At 48.9% G+C, this 19,455-nt stretch overlaps 1 protein-coding gene across 1 annotated transcript in view; it reads right to left on the reverse strand.

The window, feature by feature from the left end:
- Positions 1 to 19,455, reverse strand: part of SLIT1 (slit guidance ligand 1) — a 150,893-nt gene that overhangs the window by 19,236 nt on the left and 112,202 nt on the right. Inside the window, exons 14-25 of the mRNA XM_016164202.2 lie at positions 15,390 to 15,553; positions 14,664 to 14,687; positions 14,357 to 14,501; positions 13,687 to 13,761; positions 13,372 to 13,515; positions 11,641 to 11,784; positions 11,162 to 11,328; positions 10,196 to 10,328; positions 8,037 to 8,105; positions 6,829 to 6,900; positions 5,189 to 5,260; positions 4,270 to 4,341 (exon numbers count right to left, since the gene is read on the reverse strand). Coding sequence (XP_016019688.2) covers positions 4,270 to 4,341; positions 5,189 to 5,260; positions 6,829 to 6,900; positions 8,037 to 8,105; positions 10,196 to 10,328; positions 11,162 to 11,328; positions 11,641 to 11,784; positions 13,372 to 13,515; positions 13,687 to 13,761; positions 14,357 to 14,501; positions 14,664 to 14,687; positions 15,390 to 15,553 — 1,281 coding nt within the window. The remainder of the gene's footprint in view (positions 1 to 4,269; positions 4,342 to 5,188; positions 5,261 to 6,828; positions 6,901 to 8,036; positions 8,106 to 10,195; positions 10,329 to 11,161; positions 11,329 to 11,640; positions 11,785 to 13,371; positions 13,516 to 13,686; positions 13,762 to 14,356; positions 14,502 to 14,663; positions 14,688 to 15,389; positions 15,554 to 19,455) is intronic.

The raw sequence follows: 19,455 nt of genomic DNA on the forward strand, positions 1-19,455 counted from the left end.
TCAGAGTGTACCATCTTCTTTTTCCTGTATTTTCATCAAATAAATTACAGTATCTTAATTGTCATAATCAACTACTTGCTATTTTGTCATATGGGCATGATTTACTTACTCATTCCATATTTACTTTTTACACCGAATCCTTAATGAATTCAGAAATCTAGCTTTCCAGGGTGCAGCAGATTAGAGGCAACAAAATGCCAGACTATAGAAATGAAGAATGATGTCAGAGAACTTGGCACAGGATCTGGTGCACAGCACAAATATTTACGGATGGATGGATGGATGGATGGATGGATGGATGGACAGATGGACAGACAAATGGATGACAGATAAGCTAACTACAAAGTAAATGTAAAAGTAAATAGCAGTAGAGAGATATGCAGGGTATTGAAGCCCAGAGCAGTGATGAGCGCTCACAATCATTATGGCACTTTAGAACCACAACAGACATTAGAAATAACCTTTGTACAGGTGAGAACAAGGACCTAAAGCCCCATGTCCTGATTCCTAATCTAGAGTTCAAGGGGTTTAAAATGGCAGACCTCACTCTCAGCCATGCCCTTGGCCCACCTACCCCTCATGCACACTGCCAGTAAGGAACAGAGATCCAGGTCAGAGGCACAGTAAGAAGAGAGGGCATCCCCGGGAAATGAAACGGGAAGACAGGAACACTAGATGCTAACACTTGGGCAACCCCTAACGTGCAACAGAGCCACGAGTGCACCCACCCCTCCCTTCGGACTGCATGTGGCCTTTGTGAAGCCCCAAGTGAATACGGTGAATCCATATTGACACCTTGTAAGTGCACAGAAATCCTCAGGGAAGACGTGTATGCACATACACATGTATTTCATCAGCTTTGCATGTGCACACACCTGAATACAAGTATATGTTCATTTCCCAGGCTGCTGCCCAGTTCTCTTTAAAACTGAGCATAAAGGACAGAGTTTGTTCACAAGGTTGCTTCGTAATAATGGCTGATTTCTTTCATGTAGACGTCTTGTAGACAAATGGGCTTAAATGTAATTAACAAACACATCTAATCAGTAATGCCTATGCCCTGTTCTACAATTACTGCTTAATCTTTACTTATTGGTTTATTTCTTACAAATTGGATCTGGCTTCTGGCCTGATGTTACTGTTCTTCTGAGAAAGACTGAATTCATAGATAGGTGTGGGTTCAAAATTTGTTTTTGCTGCTTTGGTTTTTAGTTTGTCCAAAACATATGTTGTTTTTTCACCTCCCATTTGAAAAACAAAGCCTCTAGATTTTGAGTGAGAAACAAGGTAAAAAAATACTTGGATATTGCTCAGTTTTCATGGGGAAGAAGTAAAGGTAGTCAACTATATATTTAAACCCAAGCATAAGAGAGACACAAAAGAAGAATCAAAAGCGAGAATATCGGACCAGATGCTTGAAAAGGCCTTGCCCAGCAAAGTAGAGAGCTGAAGCAGACACTTGGCACAGCCCAGGGGTAAGCAAAGGAGGCCGCATGGGCACAGAACAGTAGCAAAACTGAGCACCAAGCATAGACAAGAACAGACACTCTCTGGAGAGAAGCATCTCTACTTTGGATCCTCAGAACTCCTAACGTCGACAAAGAAAAAATGAGCTCACAACCAAAAATCACCAAACACATATGGAAACAAGCTCCTGTGAATGGGAGTCGCCGGGAGCAATGAGCAACACCGTCCCTGTCTTGCCTTTTTCCAGCGTCACCATCTCCAGCCAGGCTCCCTCCTGCCTCATTGCATCCTGCCCAGCCTCCACATGTCACCATGGCTTTCCAGGAGTGTTCTACAACTTAATTTCTCCACAGTTCCCTCCTCTCTATAGAATAGATTGTTAAGGCCCTTCACAATGGAATTCCAGTGTCCATTTCCAGACTGATCTCTTCCCACCTCACACTCCTCCACTCAACCAAATCTCCTACATCCTATGCTGGACAGTATAGCATCCATGAATATGTCATTTACTTTCTTGCCTCTACACCTTTGCACACTCTGTTCCCTCTTCCTAGAATGCCCTTCCCCATCTTTTCCAAATGGCAAATTCTTTGTCCTTTTCTAATGGCAACACAAATGGCACCTCCTCTGTGACGCTCCTCAGAGTTCTCCAGAGTTAGTAGCTGCTGCCTTTGAATTCATTTTATAATATCCCAGATGGTCACAGAGGGCAGAAACCTTGTGCTAGTAAATTCTTCAGCACTTGACTCACTGTGGTTACTTAGGACATATTTATTGAGGCAATAAAGAGTAAATAAAGAGCTTTGGAATCAGACACACCTAAGCTCAAATCCTGTCTTTGTCATTTCTTACCTTTATGACCGAGGGAAGCTGCTTAGCTTTTCAGAAACTGGGACCGAAAAATAGAAATAATAAACCCTACCGCCTAGGACAGAGCCCTCGCCCCGTCCACTCCCGAGGCAGATGTTGCCAATCTTAGTCCCTGCACTCTCCCCACCGAGTCCACGCTGGCCCTGGAATCTTCAGTGGAAGCTCGAGGCAGCCCCTGCCAAATTTGTTCAGCTGGTCATGGAGTAAATGAGATGCCACAGATAAAGCATTCACGTGTAGCAAAGTATTTGTCCCAAGCAGATCCTCCATGAATGGTACTTGTTGCTACATTATTTCTTCAAGTCTAAGATTGTTAGATGCACCATCGTTTTCCCATGCTTTGGGAGGGGTGGAGAAATATTTTATATTAAATATACAGATCATTTGTAATATGCCCTCTAATTTCAGAGATTAAAATGTGGAAATGGTTAAGACTTAGAACTGAGTAAATCCAGTGAGATTGATGAATGAATGAACTTCATGTAGAGCTGCTGGGGACCCCAAGAGACTCTCTGACCTGGGTGGGCCTGCCCACTCAGGCCCTGGCACTTGGGTGTGGGGCAGAGAGCAAGAGGGCACAGTGACACCCAGGGTCCCGGCTTTAGTGCATGTGGCCTGAACACTGCCTCAGCTGGTAGCTGAGGCTCTAGGAGAGAATGCACCGTACCTGGCCCCGCCTCCAGAATTAACCCACTGTTTTTTCTTTCATTTCTTCACTTTTATTGTGGTAAAATACATATAACATTAAATTTGCCATTTGGACCACCTTAAGTGTACAATTCAGTGGCATCAATTACATTCACAATGTTGGGCAACTATCAGCACTATCTAGTTCCAAAACCTTTTCATCACCCTAAACAGAAACTCTGCCATTAAACAAAAATTCTCCATTACCCACCCCACCTGGCAACCACCATTCTCCTTTTTGTAGGTATGGACTGTACTATTCTGGATACTTCGTATAAGTGGAATCATGCAATATTTGTCCTTTTATGTGCGAGTTATTTCTCTTTGCATGTCTTCAAGGTTCATCTATGTTGTAGCATATGACAGAACTTCATTCTTTTTTAAGGCTGAATAATATCCTATTGTATATGTGTGTGTATATATATATATATATATATATATACACACACACACATATAAACACATACAATGGGATATTTTATATATATATACACACCACATTTTGTTTATCCATCCATCTGCCGATGGACACTGGGTTGTTTTCACTTTTTGGCAATTGTGTGAATAATGCTGTTTGAACATGGGTGTACAAATATCTGTTTGAGTCCCTGCTTTCAATTCTTTTGGGTATATACTTAGGAAGGGAATTGTTGGATCATATGGTAATTCTAGGTTTAGTTTTCTGAAGAATCACGTGCACTGCTTTTTAAGGATTCTCATGGCGCTGCCAGTTAAATGGTTTTGGATGTGATTCTACATTCAATTATACACTTCTTGGGGGCAGTAAATTTCTGGAGCTTACTCCTCACCATGTGAAGTCAGAGGCACAATGCCGAAGTCCTTAAGAGCACGGGCTTTCAAGATGGCAGACTTTGGCCCTTACCAGCTATGCAACTTTGGGTGAGTTTCTGACATTTTCTGGGCCTGTTTCTCATGTGTAAAATGGGGACAACAGAAGCTATATTGTAGGATTGCTGTGAGAATTAAATTAGCTCATGAAGGCAAAGTGCTTAGCAATGGTCATTATTACTTTTATTTCTGCCTGTGAAGAATTGTTTCTAATTCCATTGCTGCGACTGAGGAAACCTCGGATGTGTAAAAGTCTGAGGGAAGAGCATTTGAAGTTCACAAACTGAATTAGTTTCAGGGTAAAAGCAGCAAACTCTGACAGTCTCAGGGGGTGGGGTCCTCTTTCTTGGAATCCAAATTCTGTTTAAATTCAAAGAATGGGGCAGAGTCACTTACAGGTGAGACAAGGAGGTCACGTCTGCGAAGATGCCCTCCGGAAGGGTGGCGATGTCATTGCCATGCAGGGACCTGAGGAGAGAAGATGCCGTCGGTGCCCTGTGCAGAGAAGCCAGGACTGACGGAGGCCCACGCACAGCCCTCTGTGAAGAAGGGCGTCGCGCTTACCCTTTAGATGCCTCCATCAGTGCCGTGAGTGGGGTGGCCCCCCGCTCAGAGACACGGACCCTGCCCTACTGGCCACAGGCAGAGGAGAGGGAGCCGCTAATGATCCAAGCAGCCCACGCTGCCCCTCAGCCCTCCTGAAGGGCTCTGGTTTTGTGCTTGTAATTAACTCAAGCGCTATCTCCATTTATGTGGCAAATACGGAACATGTGAAGCCAGGAGCCTGAGGGGCAGGCTTCTCCTTGGTAAGAAAATTAATGCACGAGCCATAGTTTGTGGATAAAAAATGTCACCTTGCGGGGGGCAGGTTGGAGATGGCTGCCAGAGAATTCATGCATGGATACACGAGGGACCATCATAACAGGCGTGACAAAGGGCTTTGACCACAGGGCAAAAACCTCGCAGTGGGAATTTTTAGAAAAGGATCATTAGTCTCTTGCAACACTCGCCATCTGAACCAGAGACTAACATGCAAACGAGGGGCTACCTTACCTTGGATGCCCCTCCCCACCACACGCACTGCAAACACGACTTGGGGCAGACGGGCAACCCCCATTTATCAGCTAGTTTCCCATTTGCTCCTCAGCCTCAGTTAGGGCCTTGAAAGAGAGTGGACTGGCCTCCCACCTTTGAACACAGTTGGCCCTGCTGGGGTCCCAGACGTGGGGACATTGCAGCCCAGCAGGTGGGTGTCGGGGCCCTCAGAGGGGTGGATTACCCTGGAGGAATGAAGATGAAGAGCGCGGAGACTTACAGCAGCCGCAGGGAGCGCAGCCCCTGGAAGGCCAGAGGAGGGATGCACTGGAGGGCGTTGTAGCTGAGGATCCTGCGGGAAGGAAGGGGGCAGATTGGTGGCTGCCTGGGGCTGTGGGGCTGGGGTGGGAGGGAACTTCTGGGGGAGATGGCAGCGGTCACTATCTTGATTATGGTGATGGCTCCATGGTGTGAACATAAGACAAAACATCAAATTGTAGATGTTAAGTACGTGCAGTTTATTGTACATTAATTGTACCATATTAAAGCTATTTTTAAAATGATAAGAAGAGAAAGGAGATGCTTCTGTCACAGAAAGGGGCTATTTTCCCTGCAGTTGCCAGGATCGCTTAGATCAGGATTTCTCAGCCTCTGTGCCGTTGACAGTTCCTTGTTGGGGTCTGTCCTGTGCATTGTAGGATGTTTAGCAGCCTCTGTTTAGCAGCCTCCCTGGCCTCTATGTACCAGACATTGGTAGTTCCCCCTGCCCTCCTCTAGCTAGGACAACCAAAAATGTTTCAGAGATCACCAAATGTCCCCTGGAGGGCAGAATCACCCCTGGTTGAGAACTACTGCCTAGACTGTGGCAGCTTCACACAGGCTCATGAAGACTCTGAAGCAGGAACCCGATGACCGGTAGACTCTGGGGCAGATGAGTGCAGGTGGGTGGAGCCTGCACCTCGAGGCATCGGGCCCACATTCTGCTCCTGGGGGCTGACTGGTTCAGGACCCCATTTTCTGACTACAGTGGAACCTAAGGAAGAATTCCAAAGTTCTTGGCACATTATCCATAAAACGAGGTGTTGGGAAGGTGAGTGAGATATACCCTCTTAAGCTCTAGGAAATATAAAGGATGCTTGTTAATGCTTTTTTGGAGCATAATTAAAGTAATCATTAAAATATCTTAGAATATGGGAACAAAGGTGTTCAGAGGGTCGCTGTTTACAATAGTCCAAACTGGAAAAAAAAAATCCGTCAACAGTAGAATGGATAAGGTAAGCATGGCACATTCCTACAAGGAGTATTATACAGCTGTATAATACAGGAGTATTATACAGGAGTATAATACAGGAGTATTATATAGCTTCACACAACAGGAGTGTGTATCTCGCAGACATCATGGTAAATAAAAGAAACCAGATATAAAAGAATATATTCTGTGTGATGCAATTTATATAAGGTACAAAAAAAAAAAAACCCAGAAAAAATTAAACTTCGTTGTGTAGAAATGTATATTTGTAAATGGCAACACTATGAAGGCCGAAGAAGGGATCATAAAAGTGAGGGTAGGGGCCGCCTCTGATGGGAGGGGAAGGAATAGGATCAAGAAGAGACAGGGGACTTTGGGGCGCTATCTGTGCTCTAATTCTTTGCCTTCGGTATCTACGCATGTGTGCTATCTTTATGATTATTTGTTAAACTGTACATTTATGGTTTTTGCACTTTTCCATATATATGCTATATTTCACAGTAAAAAAGAAAAAAAAATGTTTTTTAAACATCTTTTCAGCTGGCAGGCCCTGGCGAATTTCCTGTCAGGTGAGGAAGTCTGCGTGTGATACTCGTCAGGGACCAGGGCTTGGGGAAAGCCTCAACGGTCACAGCACGTGCCCTCCCCTACTTCCCCCCACTGGGACTCACAGAGTAGTCAGCTGGCTCATGTTGGTGAAGGAGGAATTGCTTAAGGAGCTGATCTTGTTGTTACTTAGGTCCCTGAAAAAGACAAAATCCCCCAACCGAAGGTTTCATAGTAAGAAGCGGCCCGGCATTTAGCCCTCTTGTCCCCCTTTCCCTCTGAGGCTAGCGGCACTGCCTCACATCAGACCAAAGAAAGGTTGTCTCTGCCTCTGGCACTCTGTCACCAGCCACCAGATCACCACACACACACACACACACACACACACACACACGCACAATGGAACCGTCAAAACACATTTACTAGGTTATTAGCAAAGACAGATAAACTAGAGCTTCAGAATTCTATATGCCAGTGCTGCTCAGAGTAGTCAGTCCTTGAACTGAACTTGCCACCACAAGGGACTTGTGCCAAAATGCAGTCACCTATGGCACTAAACACACGACTTACTGCAGCTAACCATTTTTTTCATAGCAACACTTTCTCAATGAAGGAAGCTGTCATGTTGATTTGCATTCTGGCATAAGTTTCTTATCTAACTGTAGACCCATCACAAATAGTTCTCAGGTTGCTGTTGGTCCACAGACCACACTTGCTGCTCCAAGCCGCACTAAGATGGAATATTCTCTGGACCTCTTTTTGGTTGAATCTGGCCAATGACCAGATAAAGACAACTGAAGTGAGGTGTTCATTAGGCTGGAGGGATAAGGGAAGTCGAACTTATTCTGAGGCGTATTTTGTATCTGCTCATGAGATGGAAAGGGTCAAAGGCGGAACTAACAGAAAAGCAGATGTTAGCCTAAAGAAAACAACTTCTTCATTTCATATTTGGTTTTGGGGCAAAAGTTGGACGAATTTACCATCCAACCTTTGCAAGGCTGACCGCATTAACAACTGTCAACCTAGAGGGAGGCTTGGGGACATGGGGTAGGCAGAAGCAGGGGTGGGGTGGGGGGGTGGCAGCCCAAGGGAGCCTGAAACAATGCAATTCCTAAGCATGGCCACTAGGTGGCAAGACAGCTCTATGCACAAATATTCTCAGAAAGGGTGAAATTAAAAAACAAAAAAACAAAAAACAAAAAAACAAAAAACAACACCAGAATCAGCCTTAAAAGGTGAATTTCTGGAAAGCTTGAGCCACAACAGTCAGATGCCAACGGCCCTCCCGTCCTCTGAGGCTAGTCTGGGATCCTCAAGCTGCCTGGATACTCACACGAGCTGCAGGTACTTGAAGGTGGACAGCTGTCCTGGAACCAGGGTGAACTGGTTCCCATCCAGGTAGCTACAGGTGAGAACACAGTAGTTAGTGCATTATCACTGCCTCTGGCAGTGCCCGCGCTGTGAGAACCTTCCTCTGCAGCCAGGGACTTCTCACTCATTTCCCTCCTACCTGTAGACCCTACAACAGCCCAGAATTGCTAATCGGAAGACAAAATGCATTAATTCCTTAGGCTATTTGAATAAGTGCCACCCAAAAATCTTGGTAAAAGCCACTGAGATATGAAGCCTCCCTTGGCTCCCTTCCCGCTACCCTGCCTTGCCCTCTCAGCCTTCTCCCTGTCAGACCTCCTACCCAGGTCTGAATCCTGAGCCCCCTCCCCTCTCCTCTCTACTCTGCAATTTTCCTGGCCAAATGGATCTGATTTGCATGTTAATACCTCTCAGGACCACCTGCCAGGCCCCTCACCAGCTACCAGGCCTCCTCTCTGCCTGATGGCAAGGTGTGTGAGGTCCATCCCATGCAAGCCCCAGACTCAAACAGACCCAAACCTGAGCTCTTTGTTTTCACAGCCAAACTGGCTCTTCGTGTGAGTCCATCAGCATCACATTCCATGTCGTAACCACCCAGGCTCCGGCCCTGATGGTGATTCTCCAGTTCCTCCTGCAGCCAGTCCTATGACTACTGGCTTCGCCCAGGCACTGGTGTCTCCTCATCACTCCCATTCTCACACTGGAAACCAGTACCCATGTCTGGGTTCCTGTGCAGCCTCCTCTGTTCTCCCTTCTGGGACCCACTATACACACTGCCACCCAAGACATTGTCCTTAAAGTCAAGCCCACCAAAATTTCTCCTGAAAACTCCTCCGAGCTCCCCATGTTTACAGGATAGAGCTTGGTATTCAAGATGTGAACATGCCCTCCCCTTCCCCCTCCCCACCAGCCATCCTTGCTAAGCAGTAATCCAAACACTAGGAGCCGAAGTCCCAGCTGGGTTCCCTGCACAGGATCTCCACCAACTTGAGCCCTCAGGATGGCTCCTTCACACCCCAAAGATCCAGAGAGCAGCAGCATCAGGGCTGCACATCGTACAAAGTGACTTCTCACCATCTCATTTGATTCTCTCAGTACACCCAAGTAGCCCCATTTTACAGCTGAGGAAACTGAGGCTTAGAGAAGTCAGGTGCCTTTCAGCCTCCTCAGTCAATGAAGACAGGCTGTCCCACCTGTCCCATTATGCTGAGGGTTGCTATGAGGCACCGAGGAGAAAACAGGGACTCTAACATTGTGACAAAAAAAAGGGGGGTGCAGGTGACATGGTAGGCGAGTCACAGGACAAGGACTGCTGTGGCTGATAGGCTTGGTAATGACAGAAAGAAAATGAAAACCTCAGGTGCTCGCCATGGGAAAAAGACAAGCTTGGTTATGGAGACCAGGAGACCAATCCAAGGGACAGGAAGAGTCGGGGACTGACCAAACCCTTTCATTTGGAGGTGTCTGTCAAAGAAGCCCAGCTCTCCATCCCTCTATCTGTCACACACACTTAAGTCCACACCTCCACATGAGTTCAGGTACCAAACCCAAATGAACAAAGATTATAGACCACGACACCCAGTGTTGAAAGGAGGGCAGGCAGGCCATTTCCACACAAGGCTAATAGGAGTGCAAAGGACACGACTCTTCCGGGAGGCCACCAGGCAAAAGGCAGCAGGGTGCTAACAATGCACTGCTCTTTGACTAGCAGTCTCACTGAAGGGACATACACCTCAGCGTTCTTTATGATAGTAAAAAATTGGGAACAACTAGAATATCCAACAAAGGGATTTGTTATGTAGATCGCAGTAGATTCGTGTGGTGGAATATTATGTGGCCAGTAAAAATAACTTTTGTGAGAGTTTTCAGTGCAGAGCAGAATGCTCAGGAGATGATGTGAAGTGGAATAAGTACTGTTATTTCTCATTTTAAAGGCAAAGCTTAGTTTAGAGGGATGAAGCACTTGCCATGGGTGAGTCATGCCATCGGGTGGATCGAAGAGAAGTTCAAAGCCTCCTTAGAAACCAGTGTCTCCTGCAAAGCCCTCACTCCAAGCTGCTAGTCAGCTAATATCTGTTTTTGGTCGCCTTCTCCTCCTGACACCAGGCCTCGGCTACTCACAGTTCCGTGACATTCTTGGGGACGCCCTTGGGCAGGGCCTGGAGGTGCTTGTTGCTGCATCGGACCACAGTGTCCAGGCAGGCGCATTCCTGGGGGCACTGTGGGCGGGGCAGGCAGCCCCCCTCCTCCTGGCCTGGGGAGGAAGGCGCGGAGCCACATCAGTGAGGGGACAGGCCTTCTTAGGGACTCCTGCAGCCAGAGCCCTGCCGTGTGGTGCCTAGGAACAGACACCCCTCTCTGACACTCCCTCATGCACTTGGCTACACCCTTCTCCACCAGGGACAAAACACACCATTTCTGGAACACTTACTATGTGTTGGACATTGTATCAAACACAGTCTTCTTAATAGTGCATTAAGGGCCCCACTCTCACCCCTAGAATGCAAGTAGCATGAGGACAGAGACTTGTGTCTCTTCTTTGTACCTAGAGCAGGCCCTGGCACATAGTACTCAAAACAGGTCAGTTAAGCTAATGGATTTCTGTTTTACTGAGAGCTAGAAAGCTTAAATAACTTGCTCAGGTCAGAAGACTGGTCAGAGGCAATGTGGGGTCTGTACCCAATGCATATTCTGGACAGAGTAAACCCATCAGTCTGCAGCACTGAGGAACAGCCAGGAGGCAGGACTCTGGGTTAAACAAACTCATATAAAGAAAATACACTAAAATGTTAATGGTGATTTTCTCTGAGTAACAAGCTGATTGGTAATGTCTATATCCTTTTACCTGTATTTTCCCACTTTTTAAAACAATAAGCCCATAGTTGCTCTTGCAGTCACACAAAGACACCACCAGGTGGGCCTCCTTGCTCCTCACCTCCTCCCCACCAACAGAGCCTGCCTCCCCACTAACCCCTACCCTCTGGGGCATGCCACAGGGCACTGCTCACCGACTCTGCATGCCCATGGCCTGGCCCAGCTCACCCGCTCCCCTCCCGCCCAGGGTGGTGGTGGCGGGGCACGAGTTACCTTCCTCACACCTGAAGTCAGGGAAGGCCACGTCCTGCAGGGGAATCTGCCGCAGGAAGTCTGGGTTCTGGCATCGCGGGTTCCCCGTCACGATCTTCCTCTTCCGCAGCCAGTCGCCCAGCCAGGCCAGCTGGCAGTTGCAGTTGAAAGGGTTGGCCAGAAGGTTCCTGGAAGACGTGGGTGTGTGACCGCGAAGACACTCCGCTAGTCTCGCTTTCCCAGCTAAGCACTCTCTTGCCATCCACGTACTGTCTGCACGACCGGCAACGCTCTCCCAAACCGACCAGGAGGCACTGTCCCAACGTGGCAGGACTCACGTATCAACAAACCATGGGGACCCCACCATCCCCCGAGTTTGTCCTTTAAAGCCCCCACTGAGAAGGCCATGCCCTCAAGACCGCAGGTGGGTGAGGTTCCTTCCTGGGTGCACATGGCTGGAGCCAGAGTCCCAGCCCTGCCTGTCTGACAGCCGGACTTACAGCGTGGAGAGGGCCTGCAGGGTATCGAAGGCTCCGGGGGAAATGGTGGCGATCTGGTTGTCGTAAAGCGAGAGGAGGCGGACGTTGCGCAGGCCCACGAAGCTGTCGTTGTGGATGCAGCTGACGCGGTTGCTCCTCAGCATGCTGGGAGGGGGTGGGGAGGGCGAGAAGGCCGTGCCCTTCGGCCATCTGCCCGCGCTGTGCTTTGCGCTGCCACGGGCCAGTTCGTAGATTTTCTCCCAGAGACGCTGAGCCACGGGGAGCGGAAGCACAGCCAGCAGCCCTGGTGCTGGGCTCCCCGCACACCCTCCCTGCCTCTGGATGCCCTCCTCTGCCTCCGGCCCACACGGCCCGCCGGCCGCCGCCTTCACTCCTTGGATGCCCAGTGCCTCCCGGCCACACTCCAGGTCAACACCCGAGACACTTTCCTATGGGCATGTCCCTCTCCAGCCTAAAGCCCACAGTGGCTTCCAAACCGCCCACAGAATCACGTTTAAACTCTTTTCTATGACTTTTGGGAGCCCGTCCAACCCAGACCCAGACCAGCACCGGCCCCCCTTCCCAGACTCCTTTATCCTCCGGGTGTGCGGCTCAAGCCTGCATCACACCTTCCCCCAGCTACGATTTCTTTCTAGCATGACCTTCTTCTTCATTCATATCTGCAAAACTCTCTGTTCACCTTAAAAACCTGGCTCAATTCCTTTGCCCAACCAAAAACGAAACCAAGCCTGACACAGACTAGGCAATTCACAAGGGAAAAAGCAAGCTGCAAAACACAGCAAATAATAAAATCCCCTTTTTGTAAAACAAACAAAAATCCACAGAGAATTCATACATTCATTTACCTTACACAAATACCATATGTGCTCAGAAGCCAATCCACAGCCCTACCGCAGGGCTGCGCTTTAAACCCAGGCAGGTGGCTCCCAGAGCTGTCACCACTGGCCACATGCAGCTATTTAGATTTAAATTAATTACAATGAAATGGAGTTCAAAATTCAGTGCCTCTACAGCACTGGCCAAATGTCAGGCGCTCTGTAGCCACGTGTGGCTATCACATTGGACAGCACGAACATGGGCATTTCTTTCACTGCAGGAAGTCTGGACAACACAGTCTATCAGACTTGCTAAAAGTCTACACGGCCATCTAAAGAGCCAGTGCTGCCTGGGCGCAGAGTGGCTCACTGAGCGTGTGTGAGGGGTGATGACCCCAGGGTCCTACTGGGTCCTGATATCTGGTTAGCTCTGGCTGAGCTCTAGGTCATGGGATCCCAGAATCCCAAAACTTGTGGGCCACCACTGCTCCCTCATTTTCACCCACTTGGGTCACCTCTGCAATGTCCCCACCATGGGGCCGGGCCATCCAGCCTTTCCTGACTGCAGTGGTGCCAGCCACTCCTGAACTGAACACATGTGCTATGTTCTTGTGACCTGACCACAGGACACTGAGAGGGGACCTCCAGAAGGACCCGCCTCTCTTTACCCCCTTACCGGGCACTGACCCCGCACCTCAGGGGATGAGAAAGCAGGCCTCACCACAGTTACCAACATCTCATTACTTGGCCCACTGCAGCCAGGGTCCTCAGCTGTCCCCTCCTCTTGAAAGCCGGGGCCAGGGAGAGGGGGCCTCCTACCCTCCCTTCCTCTCCCTTTAACGCAAACACTACACTCTGGCTTTTGCCTGCCGCAGTCCACTGTTGTTTGCCCTGCTCCTCAGCCCCACACACTCACAGGGTCCTCAAGCCGTCCAGGCCCCGGAACATGCCACTCCGGATGGACTCCAGCTGGTTGGCGGTCAGGTGCAGCTCGCTCACAGAGGCCGCACCCTCGAAGGCCCCATCTTCGATTTCTGACACCTTGTTGTTGCTCAGGTTGCTGAGAGAGGAGGTGTGAAAGGGTGACGAAGCTCAGGGCCCCACTTCCTGCACCCAATCCTCATGCACAAGAGCCCTGTCCAGCCCTCCACCCCGTGGGAGCACCCCCACACCCTGATCTCCATCCCGGGCCGCGTTCTGACCACAACCTTTCCGCCACTGGATAACTCACATTTTCTTCAGATGTGGGAGTTTCTTAAACACCCCAGTGGCCTCCAGGATGGAAATCTCATTGTTGTTTAATCGTCTGGAAGAGGCAATGAAGGGAACTTGCACATCCATAGGAGACAGACATTCAAGTACCTTCCAAACTGAAATAATCGGGGATTCGAACAAAGGGGACTCCCAGACGAATTTATCTGGTGCAGCGAATTGATCCTATTTTAAAGGAATTCTGGGCCAAGTGCCAAAGTTGGGAGTTATGAACAGGCATATTTTTAACATGAAAAATGCTATGAAAATTTACATATATGAGTGATAGATACGTCAGGTATTCATGCACATGGATATATATGTGCACAAATTTATGGTTTTAGAGACAGAAAAAAATAGTTAAAAGATAGTTTAGGAAACACCTTGAGCTAATGAAATCATGTCCCCCTCAAATGGCAAAAGCATGACTGAGAAGAGCCACCCCTGGTTCAGGCCTGCGACGAGCCCTGGGTGCCAGAGATTGCTTCAAGGGCACGCACGGCTGTGAGTCAGAAGTAGAGGGGCCCCAGCGCTGCGGGGCCTCTCCAGTGGTCCCCAAATAGAGCCAGGCCAGAGAAAAACCAGGAGCAGGCCCCGGGAGCTTAGCGGGAGCAGGGAGAGGCGAGGATGCGAAGGGTCTGGGGGCTCACAGCTCAGCCGTGGACTGGGGGATACGCTCAGGGATCTTGGTGAGCTTCAGGCCGGAGCACTCCACCACGCTGGCCTCACAGCGACACTTGTGGGGACAGACCACGTCACTGTTGCATTCACTGTTCAGCTGGTAATCCTCCGTGCCTGCAGTGAGAGGCCAGCGGCCAGGGCATGAGGGGCCCGGGGCAGACTCTGGGCAGCCTTGCCCCCAGGGTCCCGTAGGCCCCCTCGGCCTGCCACCCCAGTCCCTGCCCACCCACTGTTACCGTCCCACTCAGGCTGGCCTTGATTCCCCCACTCTCCTACCTGGAATGAAGTACTGCTCTTTGGCTGGGGAGGAAAACAGAAATGCCGTGATGCTGGGGGGATTGTGTAGGACTTCCCCAGGCCCCAGCCCCATGGCCCAGCTTAAGGCACCCAGGAACGAGGCTGAGGTTCCAAATCAAGGCTCCAGAGCCCATCCGCCCAGCCCCAGTGGAGAAGACCTTCGCAGAGCACAGATGTTCCTTGCCCAGACCGACGGTGGGGCCAGCCGTGCACCAATTAAACGTCTCAGGTAGCTCCAGAGCCATTGAATTCGCATGTGCAATGGCACAATATTGGGATGCGGCAGGGCGGAGTCAGGCCCTGACCAGGATCCAGTCTCAGAAGCTGACCCACGCTGCCCCTGCCAGATGCTGTTTCTGCTGCCCCAGAGCCTGAAGGAGCCACCTATCTCACTGAAGAGGGGTCCTAGGCCTCCCAAGTGTCTTCAAAGGCTGAAAGTGGTGGCGTGAAAAAGAACTGGCCTTGGGGTAGAGGGCCTAGGTCCTTATCTTGGTCCTTCTTTAAGACCTTCAGCAAGCTTCCCCTCCCCAGGCCTCAGTAACACAAGGGGTGGGACTGAACACCACTCATACCCAAACCTAGAATTGGGGGCCAACATCGTCCAGCATGGATCCAGCATGGCCTTGGGCACCCTTGCTGGAGCCACCCGGGAAACAACGCAGCGTCCCTGATGAGGCTGCAGACAGACAGGGGGCCGACAACTACCTGAGCACCGGAACTTCTTGCTCTTGATCTGCCCGATGCGCTTGTTGGCGAGGCGCCGGGGGCTGGCACAGCGGGCCCCACTGGTCTCGATGGGGTTGGTGCGCAGGAAGTCCGCCAGCCACTTGAGGTTACAGTCACAGATGAAAGGGTTCTGGGCCAGATGCCTGTCCAAGGGAGGCAAATCTGGGTCAGAGCAAGGGCTGCAAACTTAAGCTGACCTCCACCTTGACAAGGCCTTGCTGCTGGCTCATTGCCTGAAGGCTGGGGCTGGCTCTGGAGAGAAATGCACCACTTGGGGGCACCACCCAGGTGCGCCCACCTTCTTCAGAGAAGTCTTGCCACAGCACCACAGGAGGGAAGGGGCTGGGCTCCGAAGGCGTTGGAGCTTCAGCTGTCTCTGTCACACTCCCCCTTCAAGCCTCCCTCTGTCCTGTCTCCTTCTACTCACGGATTCCTCCTTTGCCTGAGACACTTCACAAACATGAGTGGAGGCAGAAATGACCTGGAGAAAGGCCAGAGCACCTCTATCCTTCCATAGGTGAGGTGACAGAACAGGCGCTCAGAAGCCTTGGGACCCCTCGGCATGTGAATCATTGTTCCCTTCCTGCGGCCTCGGGCAGCAGCCTCTGTCTCATAGCCTTCTCTCAGGAAGGGGCGGCAAGGCTGGGCCTGTAGCTGGGGTGGAAGTATCTCAAGGGGGCTGCTGCAGCCTCTCAGCTTTACATGGAATCTCCATTCCCACCTTAGGCCATAGGGGTCGCTGCCCCTTGGCCATTTTATAGGCCGTCTCTTAAACCAATTAAACCTCTCAGCTACTTGTTGGGGAAGCACTCCAATTCTGCTGGGCTACCTGTGTTACCAGCAGGATATATGCAGCGAGGGGCGGCTGACAGGTGATGACGACTGAGAGAGCCTGGTTGCTGTGAGCGACCACATGGCTGCCTTTGCCATTAGCCCTGACCGCCCCAGCAGGCTCAAAGCAGTCACACCTGAACCACGCAGCAGTTGGCCCACCTGTGTCTAGGCCACCAGGTGTGCCCTGCAAGCATACCCTGCTTTCCAGATGGAGACAGCCAGGGCAGAATATTCCAGCACGGACCTGAGAGCCAATGCTTCTGCACATAAATACAGGGAGAGAGACCAGGGGCCAGCTCTGAAGGCTCACCATGCCATGGCTGCTTTCCGTGGACTACCATCAGTTTAGCCCACCTACTTATTGGCCTCAGGCCCTCCACCTGCTGGGGCTGCAGAGCTCTCTAAGGAGAGACAGGAACCCTGCCCAGCTCAGCTCAGACCCTGACTGCTCGCTCGCTCTCTCTCTCTCTCTCTCTCTCGGCTCTGCCCTGTGGCCTCTGGCCAGAACCATCGCTGCCCAGCTGCCCCTGCCACCAGCTTTGCAGAGCCCCCCAGTTTCCTGCCTGAGCCCTGGCTCCTTACAGTTCCACCAGGTGGGCCAGGCCCCTCCCACCTCTTCTACATTCCGTTCGGCATTTATTTCCCAGTTTAAACTGTCAATTTGCACCGAGAAAACATGTTTGCTGATTCCACATGGCAGAGTTTGTAGCTAATTTAAAATGCACTAGGTTTCCTGGATCCTCCCAGCCGCCCATCTGTGTGCGCCTTAGTGCCTAGCCTCTGTCTGAACTAATTGCTTTCTTTTATCACAATCTTGGTAGAAAACTCTGTTTAAAATTAATTCGATTATGTTGTTTAGGCACGTATTAAAATGTTTAAGGGGTGCTGAGTAGAATACATCCCTTTTAAGAACAGGCTATTTATGTCAAATCGACTATAAAACGTGAACCACCCACAGAGACAAGTGGCCTCTGTAGAAACTAAGTATTTGACACAAATGAGAATGTTTCACAAAATCTTAAATTCTAAACAAAATTCAAAATTTGCAAAGCGCAGGGAGCTGGGGAGGGAAAATACACAAGAGGAAGAAAAATAATCTGTTTGGGAAAAGTGAGTCATATTAAAGGCTCACCCAGAAATGTGCTGCCCGTGCGGCCACGCAGCCATTCCGTGAACACTTACGGCAGTGAAGATAAGAGAAGATGGATTCTTGGTGTCTCTTTTGGAATATGCATTAAGAAGCACAACTAAGAATCTTTGGGGGCAGATGCTCAACATCGTTGGTCAAATTAAACGCACACCGAGGTGCCACTTTATACCCACTATGATCAAAAAGACAAACGACACATTGCAAAGGATGTAGAGAAATGGGAACCCTCATAATACGTTGCTGTTAGGAATATAAAACGATGTGGCCAGTTTGGAAAATAGTGGTAGTTTCTTTAAAAAGTTAAACGTGAATTTCCCATGTTACCCAGAAATTCTAAGAGAAATGAAAACATTTGTCCATACAAAGATTTGTAGGTGAATATTCACAGCAGCGTTATTCATTATGGTCCCAAGTAAAATACAAATGTCCATCAACGAGAACGGATAAACAAAATGTGGTCTATCTATACGATGATAAGTTATTTGGCAATAAAGAGACAAAATAGTGATACATACTGCAATATGGACCTGAAAAGCACCATGCTAAGCAAAAGAAATCAGTCACAAAAGATGATATGGTGTATGATTCCATTGTTATGAAATGTCCAGAAAAGGCAAGTCTGTAGAAACAGAAATTAGATTTCTGGTTGCCCGGGGGCAGGCTGGAAATAGGGATTGATTGTAAGTGGGCACAAGGGATTTTGGAGGAGTGATGAAAATGTTCTAAAATTGGAATTGTAGTGAGAACTGAATAATTGCAAATTGTCTAAAAATTGTTGAATTATACACTTAAAATAGGTGCATTTTATGGTATGTAAGTTATACCCCATTAAAGGTGTTTTAACGATTTTTGGAACTCCCCCCCTTTTACCCTCTTCTACCAAAAAACTTTTTTTTTTTTTTTTTAGGCAAGGTAACCCTTGTTTGACCTCACAGATTGCAAGGACCTTGTCAGCTTACGATCCCTTATTTTTTTATTGTTTATGCTTACAGCACCTGGTCTTCCTAGGTGGTCTCCCATCCAAGTACTAACCAGGCCTGACCCTGCTTAGCTTCCGAGATCAAAAAAATTTTTTTAGTCTCTTGGGGCAAGTAAAACTACAGCAAAATCAGTACTGTGACATAAGGCAGTCAGTCTTGGAGTTATGAACAAATCAAGCAAGGTGTGGCAAGTTTAAATCTACTCAGGCTGACGTAAGATTTAGTCTAAGAGTTTTACCATCTGCAGCTGAAGTAAGCGTATCTGATTGCAACTTGAATTTCAGTTTGTTTTTGTTCCAAACTGCGCTTTAGTTGTTAATAGGTTGATAATTGTTCATGAAAATTCAGTTTTGTTTTACAGCCTTAAATAATGAGGTCTATTCTTATAATTGTGGAATAAGCTAACTACTTTCTCAGTGATGCTGAAGAGATGCCTGGGACCAAGTCCCTGCGTTACTAGTTGTTGTGTGACCTTGGATGAGTCACGTAAGCGCCTTCTGCCTTAGTTTCCTTATAAGTAAAGTTAGGGATGATAGAATCTACCTCCCTAGGTCAATTAAGTATTAAATAAGACAATACATGTAAAGAACAGTGGCCTGGCATTTAACAAGGGCTCAATAAGCAGAGGTGACTATTGTTATCAGTATTGCTACTATTAGCTACTGTATATTTAATATTTAATATATAGTATATGTATTATATCCCATCTATGGAAAACCTTCCAGTTCTAGCCTTTTGCTCCAGCTCTGCCCTGGTAGCAGAGGCCAAGATCTCAGGTATGGTGTCTGGAAGGCAGGAGCACTCTAAGAAATCCATCCCAGCCAGGTAAATAGACACGGAGGCCGCCCTCGGTGAGCACATCCACGTGATTTTATTCCCTCTCTTTTCACTTTGAGAGGGATGTGCTCCTCACCTGAGACCCCTAGTGCCATCCCCACCCCCAGGCTTTCCCGTGCGTGGGTCCCCACCCTTGAAATCTCCTTAGTGCGCTGCTGTCGGATGTACTGCTAACTTAAAATAACCCACCTTGCCCATGTCTGCCTGTAACCTCCAATTTCATATACTTGGCAGGATTTCCCAG

Source organism: Rousettus aegyptiacus, unplaced genomic scaffold (genome assembly GCF_014176215.1).
Source record: "Rousettus aegyptiacus isolate mRouAeg1 unplaced genomic scaffold, mRouAeg1.p scaffold_m13_p_6, whole genome shotgun sequence".
NCBI classification, from domain to species: domain Eukaryota; kingdom Metazoa; phylum Chordata; class Mammalia; order Chiroptera; family Pteropodidae; genus Rousettus; species Rousettus aegyptiacus.